Source organism: Panulirus ornatus, chromosome 39 (assembly GCF_036320965.1).
Source record: "Panulirus ornatus isolate Po-2019 chromosome 39, ASM3632096v1, whole genome shotgun sequence".
NCBI classification, from domain to species: domain Eukaryota; kingdom Metazoa; phylum Arthropoda; class Malacostraca; order Decapoda; family Palinuridae; genus Panulirus; species Panulirus ornatus.
The window spans coordinates 5,304,472-5,322,696 of NC_092262.1; the positions used below are offsets into that span (position 1 = coordinate 5,304,472).

The 18,225-nt window shown below is 41.1% G+C and overlaps 1 protein-coding gene across 8 annotated transcripts in view; it reads left to right on the forward strand.

Annotated features, from left to right (window-relative positions):
• The window catches only part of LOC139761054 (echinoderm microtubule-associated protein-like 2), a 240,706-nt gene that overhangs the window by 45,639 nt on the left and 176,842 nt on the right, over positions 1-18,225 (forward strand). For 5 of the 8 annotated variants that reach the window (XM_071684832.1, XM_071684834.1, XM_071684833.1 and 2 more), the window contains exon 4: positions 2,753-3,052. The exons of the other annotated variants lie outside the window; for them this stretch is intronic. In XM_071684832.1, the coding sequence (XP_071540933.1) occupies positions 2,753-3,052 (300 nt within the window). The remainder of the gene's footprint in view (positions 1-2,752; positions 3,053-18,225) is intronic. 8 annotated transcript variants of the gene reach the window in all.

Below are 18,225 nucleotides of genomic sequence, written 5' to 3' on the forward strand. Positions count from 1 at the left end.
GTCACAACTGCCATTGTGTCAGTACTACTAGCAAGGCTGATGTCACATCTACCATTGTGTCATATACTGCTAGCAGTGTTGATGGTCACAACTGCCATTGTGTCAGTACTACTAGCAAGGCTGATGTCACATCTACCATTGTGTCATATACTGCTAGCAGTGTTGATGGTCACAACTGCCATTGTGTCAGTACTACTAGCAAGGCTGATGTCACATCTACCATTGTGTCATATACTGCTAGCAGTGTTGATGGTCACAACTGCCATTGTGTCAGTACTACTAGCAAGGCTGATGTCACATCTACCATTGTGTCATATACTGCTAGCAGTGTTGATGGTCACAACTGCCATTGTGTCAGTACTACTAGCAAGGCTGATGTCACATCTACCATTGTGTCATATACTGCTAGCAGTGTTGATGGTCACAACTGTCCTTGTGTTATGTACCACTAGCGGGGTTCATGGTCACAACTGCTACTGTGTCAGGTACTAATGGCAGGGTTGATGGTACACCGTAGCTTATCACTTTAGCTTTTCCTTTAACAGAAGGTAGGAGCATAATAGATATAATCGACATCGATCGTTAGATATATTATTAAGGTGAGTTATTATATCTATATTATGATAGAACCTTAGAACTTCTTGTAAGGTTCCTACAATTTCATACGAGAGCAGGTTAAGGTGGGCTGTAGTCATTTGACGCGTTGATTATGATACAGACTCGTCCCAGGTTACTTCTCTTTACCTCTCCAATAAATGTAATACGTCATTGTACAAATCTGAAATTATAATTACATAGTTATATATTTTGAAATATGAGTGTGAATTAGTTGTTATAGAAGCCTCACATTTGCTGAGATTGTGCATTAATGTTATCGATTGCAGTTAAAGCATGTTCAATAAAACTTCTCACAAAATTTTGGTTGCATTGCTGAAGTTATATATATATATATATATATATATATATATATATATATATATATATATATATATATATATATATATATATATATATATATATATATATATATATATATATACACTAGTTTAGAGTAGGCTGTTACGATTATTTTGCAAGCTCAAAATACATTACTGCAGCTCTGAGTGTGTGCATTCATATAATTTGATGCTTTAATGATTTTTGCATTTATTGTTTTCATTTTTAAGCTTTCAGCTGACCCCTACATCATAAAGGTTTCCTTGGCCAGTTGAGCCAAATATGCTAGTTACCTTTAAAATATTCCCACTCTCTCACTAAATTTCGTTTTCTCTCGTTTCAAGCCTAGACTGTATTAAACTGAAGAAATCCATTTAAGCTTTGACTACTTAATTAATATATTAATTTTGTTATATATTGAAAGGTGTGCTTCTCTTACCCAGCCAAATTAGAATGATGTTAAGATTTTTTATAATTATGTAAATGATACTCGAGGTATTAACTTAGTAATAGTGTTCGTTAATGTAGACGGTTAGTCCACTGTTAAGCGCGATATCGTATTTCAAGTTTCACTTAACCTTTAGTTAATGATAAGTTAACAATTTTACAAATATAACGTATAAGTTACACCTTCAATAAACAGACTATTTTCTCTTGATGTGAAACATGCAATATTTCTACAAGTATATGATAAAATTCCATTATTTGTTGTTTAAGAAATTAGTCATATCGAAAGCAGGTATAACATCATGACTGTGAAAAGATATTTCGGACACATTTCCGACAGGAAGTAACGACCGTGATATACTGATTGGTTGTTCGACTCTTGCTACAACCATTGATAAAACAGATGCCATTTTATATATTTGACGTTTTCCTTTGTTTCTTGACCCTCTTTTTCAAGATAACTTACCATTTTGACAATATTTTCTCAAACTGTAACAGTGATAATTACTTTGATTTTAAGAGAAAGATGCAGAAGCAGTGTTATACTTTTTTGCTTGGAAAGTGTCGACTGCAGATGTAAAACATGTTAAGACTTCATAAACGTTGCCAAAATCGAGGGTCACAGTTTCAGCAAGAAAATACGCAATATTAAGAATTAAAAAAAGTTTAATCAATTTGTGAGCAGTTCTCAGTTGTGTTCATGATGCGTGCCCTGGACCCATCCCAGAGGAGTGTCATACCCTGGACCCAGGCCAGAGGAGTGTCATACCCTGGACCCAGGCCAGAGAAGTGTCATACCCTGGACCCAGGCCAGAGAAGTGTCATACCCTGGACCCAGGCCAGAGAAGTGTCATACCCTGGACCCAGGCCAGAGGAGTGTCATACCCTGGACCCAGGCCAGAGGAGTGTCATACCCTGGACCCAGGCCAGAGGAGTGTCATACCCCGGACCCATCCCAGAGGAGTGTCATACCCTGGACCCAGGCCAGAGAAGTGTCATACCCTGGACCCAGGCCAGAGAAGTGTCATACCCTGGACCCAGGCCAGAGAAGTGTCATACCCTGGACCCAGGCCAGAGAAGTGTCATACCCTGGACCCAGGCCAGAGGAGTGTCATACCCTGGACCCAGGCCAGAGAAGTGTCATACCCTGGACCCAGGCCAGAGGAGTGTCATACCCTGGACCCAGGCCAGAGGAGTGTCATACCCTGGACCCAGGCCAGAGGAGTGTCATACCCTGGACCCAGGCCAGAGGAGTGTCATATCTTGGATATGTTCCATGTCAACAGTCTAGGTTTGAATATGAGGTGTTGGAATGTTGTGTTGCTGTGTGTGTGTGTTCCGCTGACCAGCCACGCCCTCTCATTACCAGACGCGGCGCCCACTACCAATCCACGTCCAGCTTGTATTCTGACGGTCACAGCTCCTCCTCCGTAAGCCCCGCTCCCTCTCCTTCCCCAACCCACGCCCAGACCCACGCCCCCTCTCCCACCCACGCCCCCTCCACCTCTGTCCAACATGCCAGGCACACTTCCTCCCCTTTTGCATCTCCCGCGCGCCCTGCTCAACTTGGGGCGCTCAACAAGAGATGGGCGTCCACCAGTGACTTCACCACGCCCAGTCGTGTGGCCCACGTCCCCTGCCTCACGCCCACTAACTCTCAACTCGCCAGGTAGGTGCCAAATGCTCCCACCCAGCTTGATGGTTGTTTTTCTATACATTATGTATTTCGTAAGAGTGCATGAATTCAGTATTCATTGGATATGTCTGACATATTTAGACTGTTAACTATGACGATGTTTGTAGTGTTTCATTGTGACTCTTGTGATGTAGATTATTCCAAAACATGCGAGGAATATTTCTGCTTAACATTGTAATGTTTGAAGAAGGATCATATGCCCACAATAGACAGAGCTGTGTTCTCTCTTGTGGACCGTTAATGTGTACCGTAAGTGTGCTTTCCACTTCTTCTTTACTCAATCTATACTGATAGATAAGTGGATAGTTTCCAAAATCAGTTAAATGCCTTTTTCGTTACTCTGATTCACATTATTTTTTTTTTACCTCTAACATACTTTTTTTCATACTATTCGCCATTTCCCGCGTTAGCGAGGTAGCATTAGGAACAGAGGACTGGGCCTTTGAGGGAATATCCTCACTTGGCCCCCTTCTCTGTTCATTCTTTTGCAAAATCAAAAAGAAACGAGAGGGGAGGATTTCCAGCCCCCGCTCCCTTCCCTTTTAGTCGCGTTCTACGACACGCAGGGAATACGTGGCAAGTATTCTTTCTCCCATATCCCCAGGGATAACCTCTAACATACAGTAACGTTTTTATTTTCTCGAATTTAAAATCTCATTTACCAAAGTACCATAAACAAAGCATTTTAATTGTAGCATGGATGAAGGGTTTATGGCTAGGAGGCAAGAATAGAGCACATAGTAGATATAATATATCGACGTACTTAAGTACCTACTTAAGATTACTGAACACAAGATTCCAGTACCTACTTAAGATTACTTAACACGAGATTCCAGTACCTACTTAAGATTACTTAACACGAGATTCCAGTACCTACTTAAGATTACTTAACACAAGAGTCCAGTACCTACTTAAGATTACTTAACACAAGAGTCCAGTACCTACTTAAGATTACTTAACACAAGAGTCCAGTACCTACTTAAGATTACTTAACACAAGAGTCCAGTACCTACTTAAGATTACTTAACACAAGAGTCCAGTACCTACTTAAGATTACTTAACACAAGAGTCCAGTACCTACTTAAGATTACTTAACACGAGATTCCAGTACCTACTTAAGATTACTTAACACAAGAGTCCAGTACCTACTTAAGAGTACTTAACACAAGAGTCCAGTACCTACTTAAGATTACTTAACACGAGAGTCCAGTACCTACTTAAGATTACTTAACACGAGATTCCAGTACCTACTTAAGATTACTTAACACAAGAGTCCAGTACCTACTTAAGATTACTTAACACGAGAGTCCAGTACCTACTTAAGATTACTTAACACGAGAGTCCAGTACCTACTTAAGAGTACTTAACACAAGAGTCCAGTACCTACTTAAGATTACTTACCACAAGATTTCCACCAATTGTATGAAAGATTCCTGGTTTTGCCCAGAACTTTTCTCAAGGCTCATATAGCTCAAGGCCGCGCTACATGCAGTAGCAGGGGAAATATAAACTTCTTTGGAAAGAGAATTAGGGTTTATTTTTGCCATTGTTCTCGCAGAGTGTAAGCATGTGTTCCCATTCCTATGGTTTGAATCCATGTCATGCGTTTGACTCCTGGTTCATGCATTTGGGATTGTGCAGAAAGTAATATTGTGTCAGTAGGACTATACTTAACATGATGTTGTGTTGGTTTGACTTTACGTAACATAATGTTGTGTTAGTGGGACTGTATATTATATAATGTGTTAATAGGACTGTACGTAACCTAATGGTTATCATCATGTGTTAGTTAGACTCTACTTAACATGACGTTGTGTTAGTAGGACTGTACGTAACATAACGTTGTGTTAGTAGGACTGTACGTAACATAATGTTGTGTTAGTAGGACTGTACGTAACATAACGCTGTGTTAGTAAGACTGTAAGTAACATAACGTTGTGTTAGTAAGACTGTAACATAATGTGTTAGTAGGACTGAACAAAACATGACGCTATTAGTAGGATTTGAGTAACGTAATGTGTCAGTAGGGCTTAACATAATGTTATGTTAATAGGACTGTACGGAACATGATCTTGTGTTAGGATGAACTTACGTAACAATGTTGTGATATTAGGATGAACATAACATAATGTTATGTTCGTAGGGCTGTACGTAGCATTATGTCGTGTTAATTGGACTATGTGTCATAATGTAATGTTAGCAGGACTGTACGTATCATGAAAGTTCATTTATCAGTAAATTCAGTAGACCACGCAGGGGACTTGGTGTTCACAGTCGAGAAATGGTGATCACGTCTGTTAACGGAAATTTTTCCTGATATGAGATTTCCATTTTTTTTTACACGAACTAAAGCAGCAAGTACGATCGCATATATAACCTCTACAGTTTATTATTTTGTTCACTGAAGTCTCTGGGTTACACTCCATAAAATGTTGGTGGAACTTACTGGCAGTCATGTTGCCGTACACCGCCAGAGGATCTGAAATTGCTATTTTATCTCATGCATTGTAAAACGAATGGAATATATATATATATATATATATATATATATATATATATATATATATATATATATATATATATATATATATATATATATATATATATATTTATTTATTTATATATTATTATACTTTGTCGCTGTCTCCCGCGTTTGCGAGGTAGCGCAAGGAAACAGACGAAAGAAATGGCCCAACCCCCCCCCTCATACACATGTATATACATACGTCCACACACGCAAATATACATACCTACACAGCCTTCCACGGTTTACCCCAGACGCTTCACATGCCCTGCTTCAATCCACTGACAGCACGTCAACCCCGGTATACCACATCGCTCCAACTCACTCTATTCCTTGCCCTCCTTTCACCCTCCTGCATGTCAGGCCCCGATCACACAAAATCTTTTTCACTCCATCTTTCCACCTCCAATTTGGTCTCCCTCTTCTCCTTGTTCCCTCCACCTCCGACACATATATCCTCTTGGTCAATCTTTCCTCACTCATCCTCTCCATGTGCCCAAACCACTTCAAAACACCCTCTTCTGCTCTCTCAACCACGCTCTTTTTATTTCCACACATCTCTCTTACCCTTACGTTACTCACTCGATCAAACCACCTCACACCACACATTGTCCTCAAACATCTCATTTCCAGCACATCCATCCTCCTGCGCACAACTCTATCCATAGCCCACGCCTCGCAACCATACAACATTGTTGGAACCACTATTCCTTCAAACATACCCATTTTTGCTTTCCGAGATAATGTTCTCGACTTCCACACATTCTTCAAGGCCCCCAGGATTTTCGCCCCCTCCCCCACCCTATGATCCACTTCCGCTTCCATGGTTCCATCCGCTGCCAGATCCACTCCCAGATATCTAAAACACTTCACTTCCTCCAGTTTTTCTCCATTCAAACTCACCTCCCAATTGACTTGACCCTCAACCCTACTGTACCTAATAACCTTGCTCTTATTCACATTTACTCTTAACTTTCTTCTTCCACACACTTTTCCAAACTCAGTCACCAGCTTCTGCAGTTTCTCACATGAATCAGCCACCAGCGCTGTATCGTCAGCGAACAACAACTGACTCACTTCCCAAGCTCTCTCATCCCCAACAGACTTCATACTTGCCCCTCTTTCCAAAACTCTTGCATTTACCTCCCTAACAACCCCATCCATAAACAAATTAAACAAACATGGAGACATCACACACCCCTGCCGCAAACCTAAATTCACTGAGAACCAATCACTTTCCTCTCTTCCTACACGTACACATGCCTTACATCCTCGATAAAAACTTTTCACTGCTTCTAACAACTTTCCTCCCACACCATATATTCTTAATACCTTCCACAGAGCATCTCTATCAACTCTATCATATGCCTTCTCCAGATCCATAAATGCTACATACAAATCCATTTGCTTTTCTAAGTATTTCTCACATACATTCTTCAAAGCAAACACCTGATCCACACATCCTCTACCACTTCTGAAACCACACTGCTCTTCCCCAATCTGATGCTCTGTACATGCCTTCACCCTCTCAATCAATACCCTCCCATATAATTTCCCAGGAATACTCAACAAACTTATACCTCTGTAATTTGAGCACTCACTCTTATCCCCTTTGGATGTTAATGTGCTGAGAGGTGCAACTGGAGGGATGTCTGATCATTATCTTGTGGAGGCTAAGGTGAAGATTTGTATGGGTTTTCAGAAAAGAAGAGTGAATGTTGGGGTGAAGAGGATGGTGAGAGTAAGTGAGCTTGAGAAGGAGACCTGTGTGAGGAAGTACCAGGAGAGACTGAGTACAGAATGGAAAAAGGTGAGAACAATGGAAGTAAGGGGAGTGGGGGAGGAATGGGATGTATTTAGGGAATCAGTGATGGATTGCGCAAAAGATGCCTGTGGCATGAGAAGAGTGGGAGGTGGGTTGATTAGAAAGGGTAGTGAGTGGTGGGATGAAGAAGTAAGAGTATTAGTGAAAGAGAAGAGAGAGGCATTTGGACGATTTTTGCAGGGAAAAAATGCAATTGAGTGGGAGATGTATAAAAGAAAGAGACAGGAGGTCAAGAGAAAGGTGCAAGAGGTGAAAAAAAGGGCAAATGAGAGTTGGGGTGAGAGAGTATCATTAAATTTTAGGGAGAATAAAAAGATGTTCTGGAAGGAGGTAAATAAAGTGCGTAAGACAAGGGAGCAAATGGGAACTTCGGTGAAGGGCGCAAGTGGGGAGGTGATAACAAGTAGTGGTGATGTGAGAAGGAGATGGAGTGAGTATTTTGAAGGTTTGTTGAATGTGTTTGATGATAGAGTGGCAGATATAGGGTGTTTTGGTCGAGGTGGTGTGCAGAGTGAGAGGGTTAGGGAAAATGATTTGGTAAACAGAGAAGAGGTAGTGAAAGCTTTGCGGAAGATGAAAGCCGGCAAGGCAGCAGGTTTGGATGGTATTGCAGTGGAATTTATTAAAAAAGGGGGTGACTGTATTGTTGACTGGTTGGTAAGGTTATTTAATATATGTATGACTCATGGTGAGGTGCCTGAGGATTGGCGGAATGCGTGCATAGTGCCATATATATATATATATATATATATATATATATATATATATATATATATATATATATATATATATATATATTTTTTTTTTTTTTTTTTTTTTTTTCAAACTATTCGCCATTTCCCGCATTAGCGAGGTAGCGTTAAGAACAGAGGACTGGGCCTTTTTCGGAATATCCTCACCTGGCCCCCTCTGTTCCTTCTTTTGGAAAATTAAAAAAAAACGAGAGGGGAGGATTTCCAGCCCCCCGCTCCCTCCCCTTTTAGTCGCCTTCTACGACACGCAGGGAATACGTGGGAAGTATTCTTAATCCCCGAAATAAGTGTAGCAGTGTGAATATATAGTTCCTAACCTAGACGGGATCGTCTGTAAGCCATTAGAAAAATGTGACGTGATCCGGCAGCAGAGCAGCAGCGGCGGTGGCCCTGGTAAGTAGACCGTAGTACCGGTCGCCACCGCCCGCTTATTACACGCTACACCTATGCTGACCTTGTCCCCCCCCCCCTCCCGTACCACTGCTTCCTTCCTTTCACCCCAAGTACCACTGCCACCCATTCATCCACCTTCCTTTCCCCTTATACTACTACTACTATCAGCACTACACCCACGGCTGCACGCCCCAGCACTACACCCACGGCTGCACGCACCAGCACTACACCCACGGCTGCACGCACCAGCACTACACCCACGGCTGCACGCACCAGCACTACACCCACGGCTGCACGCCCCACCACTACACCCACGGTTGCACACCCCGGCATTACACCTACGGCTGCACGCCCCAGCACTACACCCACGGCTGCACGCCCCAGCACTACACCCACGGCTGCACGCCCCAGCACTACACCCACGGCTGCACGCCCCAGCACTACACCCACGGCTGCACGCCCCAGCACTACACCCACGGCTGCACGCCCCAGCATTACATCCACGGCTGCATGCCCCAGCACTACACCCACGGCTGCACGCCCCAGCACTACACCCACGGTTGCACGCCCCAGCACTACATCCACGGCTGCACGCCCCAGCACTACACCCACGGCTGCACGCCCCAGCACTACACCCACGGCTGTACGCCCCAGCACTACATCCACGGCTGCACCTACCAGCACTACATCCACGGCTGCACGCCCCAGCACTACACCCACGGTTGCACGCCCCAGCACTACACCTACGGCTGTACGCCCCAGCACTACACCCACGGTTGCACGCCCCAGCACTACACCCACGGCTGCACGCACCAACACTACATCCACGGCTGCACGCACCAGCACTACACCCACGGCTGCACGCACCAGCACTACATCCACGGCTGCACGCCCCAGCACTACACCCACGGTTGCACACCCCGGCAATACACCTACGGCTGCACGCCCCAGCACTACACCCATGGTTGCACGCCCCAGCACTACACCCACGGCTGCTTGCTCCAGCACTACACCCACGGCTGCAAGCCCCAGCACTACACCCACGGCTGCACGCACCAGCACTACACCCAGGTCCCAGCGCTACTTACAGTGCTGTTCATCTATGACCATATGTATGATCATAGGACAGTAACCTATGCCCGTCCTGTCATTCACTATTCATATTCAGAGGAATATAAAGGAATTAAAACAGCAACAGATCTTTGGGTCATTTCGAGATTGATATATTTTGATAATGTCAGTCATGAACTAGTAGTGGAATATTTATCAATATCAACTGTGACAATGATATTGGCTTCGACTAGTATTACTGGTAAATCATTCTATATGTTAGCATATGGTTTAGTTTGTGAAGTGGGAACAGATGGTGTAGTTTGTGAAGTGTGGACGGATGGTGTAGTTTGTTAAGTGTGGACAGATGTTGTAGTTTGTGAAAAAGGGACTTATTCGAGATAAAACGTTCGCTCACGCGTTCTATATTTTACCAAGACTGAACCATATGATTCTAGCCTTCTTTTCAGTACCTTGTTGGATCGAGATGATAAAACCTTTATATTATTTTGATAACTGTATTACACCATCTCTTGACTCTTTCTTTTCTAAGTTAAATGGTCTAGTAAGCTCTCATAGGATTTTTTTTTTTCAGTCCTGGCATGACATTAGTACCTCATTGCTGTACTCTTCCTATTCTTTTTAAGTTTTTTAAGACCTTTGATGCGGAACTTTACCTTTTATTATAGAAACAATAAACTTTAGTACTTTGCTTTGTTATTGTTGACATGTTTGTCCCAACTCCTGTCAAATTTCTCTGCCTTCTTTATGACTTCTATTTGTTGTTATTGTTGTTTTGTTGTTGTCTTGGCTCAAACAGTGCTAATGGTTTCGAATGGATCCCTAGAGTAATAATAATGATAAGAGTAATGAAGCTTATTTGCACAAAATAGTCTCAGCCATGAGGGGAATTACATCTTTAACTGACACTAAGTGTTGTCTTTTGGTTACAATAAAGCTTTCCTATATTTTGTTTAATCACAGCAGAAATTTTATACTGTAAATCTTGGCCACACTTATTCGCATCCCCATCTTGGCCTTTTGCTATGTTAATAATTAGACCTCCATAAAATGCAAGAGTTAAATGATTCATTAAAGCTAGTACACTTCTAGGCATTCTGTTTGAACCTGGACACCTTTCACTCAACCCTTATTAAATTAGCAAAATTTTGAACTCGCTCATACTCAGTATTTAGACTAGAGCATATATCACTTTGGGCTCCTTTGCTTTCTACTCATCTTTACTCGTACATTATTGGCTTCATGAGCTGCAGACCATCCAAAATAATGATAAAACATGGAGCAAATGCCTGGGATATACGTACACGCACACATATCCCTCTTTGTTCAGTGCGGAGATGGGAGTTTTACACTTCAAGGGCCCCATTTCTTTAGCATTATCTATTATCCTACAGCTTGAATGTATTTATGCTGCCTGCAGTAAACAGGTCTTCAGTAATTTCATTCCGTTCATCTACACCTTTTATAGAATGAAACTATATCTGTACATCTTTTAACAAGTATTTTGCTTAATTTCATACTGTGTTCTCTTGTTTTCCTAGACTTTCATTTTCAAAGAACTGTTCACAGTTACGTCACCAATACAGTTTAAAACCTTTAAGGTTGTCATCAGGTCACTCCTCTATTTTCTCTTCCAGGTAAATAAATTTACGGCTTCTAGCCATTCCACCTAACTCAGCTTTCTTAATTCTGATGTCTTGTCTGTTGCTCTCCTCTGGATCTTTTCTCTTAGCTCATTGGCATCGTGCATCTTTAAAGTGTGGTGACAAAACTTGAAAAGCATACTCTAGTTTCAGTCTTATGTAGGATATGAATAGCTTGCTCAATATGTATTTATCATTGAACCTGAATGTGTTTCTAATATCGGCTAGGAAGCAGTTGGACAAAACTTTTAAGATGGGACTTTAGCGACAGGTTACGGACTTCCCAATCTTTCTTACAGACAGATTTCTTCTGCTTGTTTCCTACTGGATGATAATCATATCGAGGTCTTTACCTCTGAGCCATCCCCATTATATTAGCTCGGGATGAAGTTCATCGACCATGTATCAGACCAACTTTGGAGTTTAAGATCCCTTGTATGTTCTTATGTTTCCACATTTTCACTACACCTGAACTTTGAGCCATATGTAAACACATTTAGGTGTCCATACCGTGTGTGTGTGTGTGTGTGTGTGTGTGTGTGTGTAAATACATAGTACATACATAATAGGTTAGGAGACGGGATAAAATTGGTGTGAACCTCTCCTGTTGCATAATAGCAAATAGTAATCCCCAACACATCTTCCTTAGCACAAAATATAAAACATGCTGAAAAGTTTGCAGTGAAGTACTCTTAAAGTACAAGAATGGTGATTAGATGGAATAACTGAGTTTTGAGGAAGTTATTGCATACAGAATATTGAGTTGCATAAGAAGATCCATTAGATCCCCACGAATGTAGATTTCCCCTCCGCTACAGTACAAACTTGGAATAAAATACGGGGCAATACTAATGTTAAAGTCTCCCTGTATGCACACTTAAAGTAGTCACGCCCAGTAGAGATGGGAAGGATGTATTTACTGATTAGATTTTTATGCCTTACCCTATAACTTGTGTGTGACCTTGGCGTCATTCACCCTTGCTCTCCCTTGCTCGTCTGAACATAAAATACCTTATTGGTAATAGTAGAATGCACATACTGAACATAATAGGAACTGTGCAAGCGGACTGCATTAAAAAATATGGTTATCAAACTGAGAAAGGAGAAAGTGTAAAATGAATGTACGATCATACATGCGCGCGCACCTCTAACACACACACACACACACACACTGTCACGCCTTACCACATGAGCCATCAGGCGGGCCATAACCGTCAGTGAGTCATTGGACCTCGTAGGAAGTGGTACTATGGTTGTGGTCGGTAGCAGTATATCAGTTGGAACTTTGTGAATCGACTTCTAAAACTTGTAGTTGTAACACATAGGTGATAAACAATCAAGTTCACTTTGCAAAATCCGTTTCTTATCGTATAAAGTGAACGTAGGTTGATGGAAACTCGTGTGAACTGTGGTAACCTGCTTCACGGTCCCTCAACAAGTGGAAATCCTGGGCAGAGTCGCCTGGTATTCCTATCAACTAACCGACTATCAGAGTTTATGCTAGAGATACCAAAGTTGTTTGTGTATCATTTGATTATGAATACCCTTATGTGTGTAAAATATACTACATGTAAGATGGCAAAAATACGGTAGACCGCATTGTTACAGACTTGGTTTTCATATCACCATTACTACCTTATTATGATTATTATAGATACACAATTCTTGTCTTCGCTTCGACCTGTCAGAGTTTCTATTAAAAGTAGACAATGAATGACGTTTACAGTTATTTAGTCAAAGAAAAATTACGATTACGAGAAACTTGGGTAACAGTAAAATGTGTCAACGTGAATAAACATAAAACTTGGTCTTTACATCATCTAACTAGCAATTTTTACGTCAGGTTTATTATGCATCAGAAGCTTTGCCATTATTGACACAAAAGCTGAAATTTACTTTAAATCTCAATGTCTTTCGTGTAAATCTACTATTTGTCTCCTCATTAGTTTACCCTTTGATGATAATTCTGTCCCTATAAAATTTAGATTAGTGTTGTAGCTTAGGCATTTGTTGATGTGTTTACGACAAACTTAGTGAGTGGAAGGGAACTGGAATTTTTGGAACACTAATTTTGAAATGAGAATAAGAATCTTGCGTTTCTGACTCAACAATAGACAATAGCTTAAGACCTTGGTACACATATGGGAATAGACAATTGTTCTTGGTGCCAATATCAGCCATTACGCCACTCTTCCCATACCTATTAGTTATTGAAGAAACCAGCAAAGGAAAGGAGACAAGATTTGCACAAGTGCTAGTTGAAGGCATCTCTGCTTTCCATCGACTTCAAACATGGCCACCTCAAGGTAAACGAAGTGTTGGTAGAGCGAGAGAAGTGCAAGGATTGGTTCCTTGTTACCCATATTCTTTTCTTCGTGTACAGGTTAATGTATGGCATCTCTGCTTTATGATGTAGCACCTCTTATTGCTTGTATGATACGTGTCACTTTGAAGACACGAGAGGGAACACTGGTGGTGTTATTGCTTTCCTTCCTTTTTTCCTTCGTCATTGTCGATGCTTCTATATAATTTGCTGTCAGCATTGTTACATTTGTTTTTTGTGCTTTATATGTTTGCTGCCTTTTTTTTTTCTTCTTATCCTTCCGTGTGGTTAATCGAATGGTAAGGAGACGAAGAAACACTGGTGTCCACATTTTTTTCACTTCTAACAAACAACTTTATTAAACTTTTGCAAGTGATGCTATGGTTTAGCTATGCATTGGTTGTAGTTTTAGTAAATGGCCTTTAATGGTGTAGGTGCTCGTAATACTTCGTTTTGATCATAAAGTGCCTGTAGAGCATGGATTGGAGCATTATATCTTCCTGAACATGCAGGATACGGTGGAAAATATGGGGTTAAAGTAAAAGAAAGTACAGTAATACAGTTGTACAAAAAGAAAAAAAAGAATCGACTGAAAGAATGAAAACCTCACCTACTTATCCTAGCAGTCAAAGTTTTATCTTAATTGTCCACATTCTAGTCAAAGTTAAGTATGATGCACGATCATGAAAATGCACCGCCAACATGGTGCAGGATTTAAATCCATAGACGACCCAACCTGTTGACATTTTTCTTAATTCCTTAGGGATGCGGGAAGATTAGTACCTTCATATTCTCTGTATTAGAAGATGTCTAAAACGAGCTGGGGGAGGGGGATCTTGTTTTTAAATTCCTTAAAGAGAACAGAAAAAGGGGCAAGCCAGGAACTTACCTTTCGATAATAAATAACTCATTTGCAGTAAGGTTATGAAGGAGGGTTCTTTGGTTTGAGAGGTAAACATAGTTGAATTGTCTTTAGAAATATTATAAGCTGACGTTGTGTGGAGCAAACCCCCTCGTTCAGTTAATTTGACTCCCATATTTTTTTGAGAGAGGGGTGAATATGCAGTCTGTTGGGGATGAGAGGACCTTGGAAATGTCAGTTGTTCGCTGATGATTTGAGTGAGAAACTGCAGAAGTTGGTGACTGAGTATGGGAAAGTGTGTGAAAGAAGAAAGTTAATTGGGATGTAATTTTGAATGGAGAAAAATTAGAGGAAGTGAATTGTTTTAGATATCTGGGAGTGGACTTAACAGCAAATGGAACCATGGAAGCAGAAGTTAGTCACAGGGTGTGGGAGGGGGCAAATACAGATGTTAAAAAACAAAAGAACCTGGAGATGTGCTGTAATGGATATGTCCTGGATATATGCTGAATGGAGATACAGGGAGCACTACAGCCATCCAGCATTTGAAAGGTATTAGAGAGCAAGGAAAGAGTACACTGTACTTGGAAAATTATGTTATGTATAAGGTAGGAGATAATCCAGAATTTTTTCTTGCATTCATTTGTAGTAAATTTCCAGTTAAAGAGCAACTAATCAAGCTATGGCATTCAGAGGAATGAGCTGTAGAGAATGCTTCAGCGAAATATTGTAGCAGGAGCTTCGTGGATAAGTTCCAACGTTTTCCACTGTGTAAAGCACTATAGTCTCAGCTCCATTGACATGGGATAGAAATTATGTAACATTCTGCAAGGGCTCATGCTCATAATGGGGGTTTCTCCATATGTAATCAGAAGTTTGATGGTAATATGCTTGACAAGCTGTTCAGGTTCATTGTTACAGGAAAGTAAAGTATCAAGGGACTGTAACAAGGCATATTTCTTTAATAAAAGTGACCAGGATTTAAGTTGAAATGCAGACCAATCTCTAACAGGTGTGGCCAGTTAAACCCTTGAAAGATCAGTTTCTCTGACGACTGTGGTTTATAAAATACTGGAAAAATAATTAAAAATGCAATTGTATGACTATTTGTAAAGGCATGCTACCTAAGCAAGAGACATCTTTGATTCATGGGTGACAAACGTCTTCTGTGAGAGTGAGCTACAGAAATGGTTGGGTAGATCGTGTATATGTAAACTGGTAGAAAGCATTCAGCACTGTATAGTATCAAGGTTGGTAAAGAAGCTTGATCTTCAAGTAGAAATAAGTGAAGAATTCAATGCAAAGACATTGCTTGAGGGGAACAGGAAGCATGTTAAAAGAGCTCCCATGAAATGGGTTCAGATCACCAGCGAAATGCCACAAGGCTCGGGTGTGGAACCAGTGCTATGTAAATGACCTTCCAGAAGGTCTAGACCCACATCAAAATTATTTTTCACATAAATTCATTCAAGGGACCGGCCCAGCCTGAGCTGTGGGGGTAGAATAACCCCTGAACTTCAGGTGTTCATCAGGTAAAAGGAAAGTAGAGTAAGTCATGAGAATTGCATGAACTTACAAGGAGGCCTAGACAGATTCTAAAGTTGGTCTGGGACATAGTTATTGAAATCCAACCAATGTAAGTGCAAGGCAATGGGAATGTGACTGTCTGAAAGGCCTTCATACAGAAGTACCTGAAGGAATCTGGGATGAGATGGACTTGGGAGTTGATAATGTACCTAACCAGACACTACAGGTCCACCTAAGGAGAACTGTTAAGGAGACGTAGTTTACTGACAAAATTGTTTTCGCATTTTAATTTCTCCAGAGGAGTCTATATTTGCCTGCTGTTGGAAGTAGTGCAGCCTTGGTCTGCAGGAGCCTTTAGAAAGGCATCCTAGGGTAATTATGATAGTACTCACGCAAACAAATGCATATATATATATATATATATATATATATATATATATATTGACCAAGAGGATATATGTGTCGGAGGTGGAGGGAACGAGGAGAAGAGGGAGACCAAATTGGAGGTGGAAAGATGGAGTGAAAAAGATTTTGTGTGATCGGGGCCTGAACATGCAGGAGGGTGAAAGGAGGGCAAGGAATAGAGTGAATTGGAGCGATGTGGTATACAGGGGTTGACATGCTGTCAGTGGATTGAATCAAGGCATGTGAAGCGTCCGGGGTAAACCATGGAAAGCTGTGTAGGTATGTATATTTGTGTGTGTGGACGTGTGTATGTACATGTGTATGGGGGGGGGTTGGGCCATTTCTTTCGTCTGTTTCCTTGCGCTACCTCGCAAACGCGGGAGACAGCGACAAAGTATAAAAAAAAAAAAAAAAAAAAAATATATATATATATATATATATATATATATATATATATATATATATATATTTTCTTTTTTTTTTTTCATACTATTCGCTATTTCCCGCGATAGCGAGGTAGCGTTAAGAACAGAGGACTGGGCCTTTGAGGGAATATCCTCACCTGGCCCTCTTCTCTGTTCCTTCTTTTGGAAAATTAAAAAAAAAAAAAAAAAAAACGAGAGGGGAGGATTTCCAGCCCCCCGCTCCCTTCCCTTTTAGTCGCCTTCTACGACACGCAGGGAATACGTGGGAAGTATTCTTTCTCCCCTATCCCCAGGGAAATATATATATATATATATATATATATATATATATATATATATATATATATATATATTTGCACATACTTTCATAATATTTCTTAATACAAACAGAAGGCATATGATAGAGTTGATAGAGATGCTCTGTGGAAGGTATTAAGAATATATGGTGTGGGAGGCAAGTTGTTAGAAGCAGTGAAAAGTTTTTATCGAGGATGTAAGGCATGTGTATGTGTAGGAAGAGAGGAAAGTGATTGGTTCTCAGTGAATGTAGGTTTGCGGCAGGGGTGTGTGATGTCTCCATGGTTATTTAATTTGTTTATGGATGGGGTTGTTAGGGAGGTGAATGCAAGAGTTTTGGAAAGAGGGACAAATATGAAGTCTGTTGTGGATGAGAGAGCTTGGGAAGTGAGTCAGTTGTTGTTCGCTGATGATACAGCGCTGGTGGCTGATTCATGTGAGAAACTGCAGAAGCTGGTGACTGAGTTTGGTAAAGTGTGTGAAAGAAGAAAGTTAAGAGTAAATGTGAATAAGAGCAAGGTTATTAGGTACAGTAGGGTTGAGGGTCAAGTCAATTGGGAGGTAAGTTTGAATGGAGAAAAACTTGAGGAAGTAAAGTGTTTTAGATATCTGGGAGTGGATCTGGCAGCGGATGGAACCATGGAAGCGGAAGTGGATCATAGGGTGGGGGAGGGGGCGAAAATCCTGGGAGCCTTGAAGAATGTGTGGAAGTCGAGAACATTATCTCGGAAAGCAAAAATGGATGTTTGAAGGAATATTGGTTCCAACAATGTTGTATGGTTGTGAGGCGTGGGCTATGGATAGAGTTGTGTGCAGGAGGGTGGATGTGCTGGAAATGAGATGTTTGAGGACAATGTGTGGTGTGAGATGGTTTGATCGAGTAAGTAACGTAAGGGTAAGAGAGATGTTTGGAAATAAAAAGAGCATGGTTGAGAGAGCAGAAGAGGGCGTTTTGAAATGGTTTGGGCACATGGAGAGAATGAGTGAGGAAAGATTGACCAAGAGGATATATGTGTCGGAGGTGGAGGGAACGAGGAGAAGTGGGAGACCAAATTGAAGGTGGAAAGATGGAGTGAAAAAGATTTTGTGTGATCCGGGC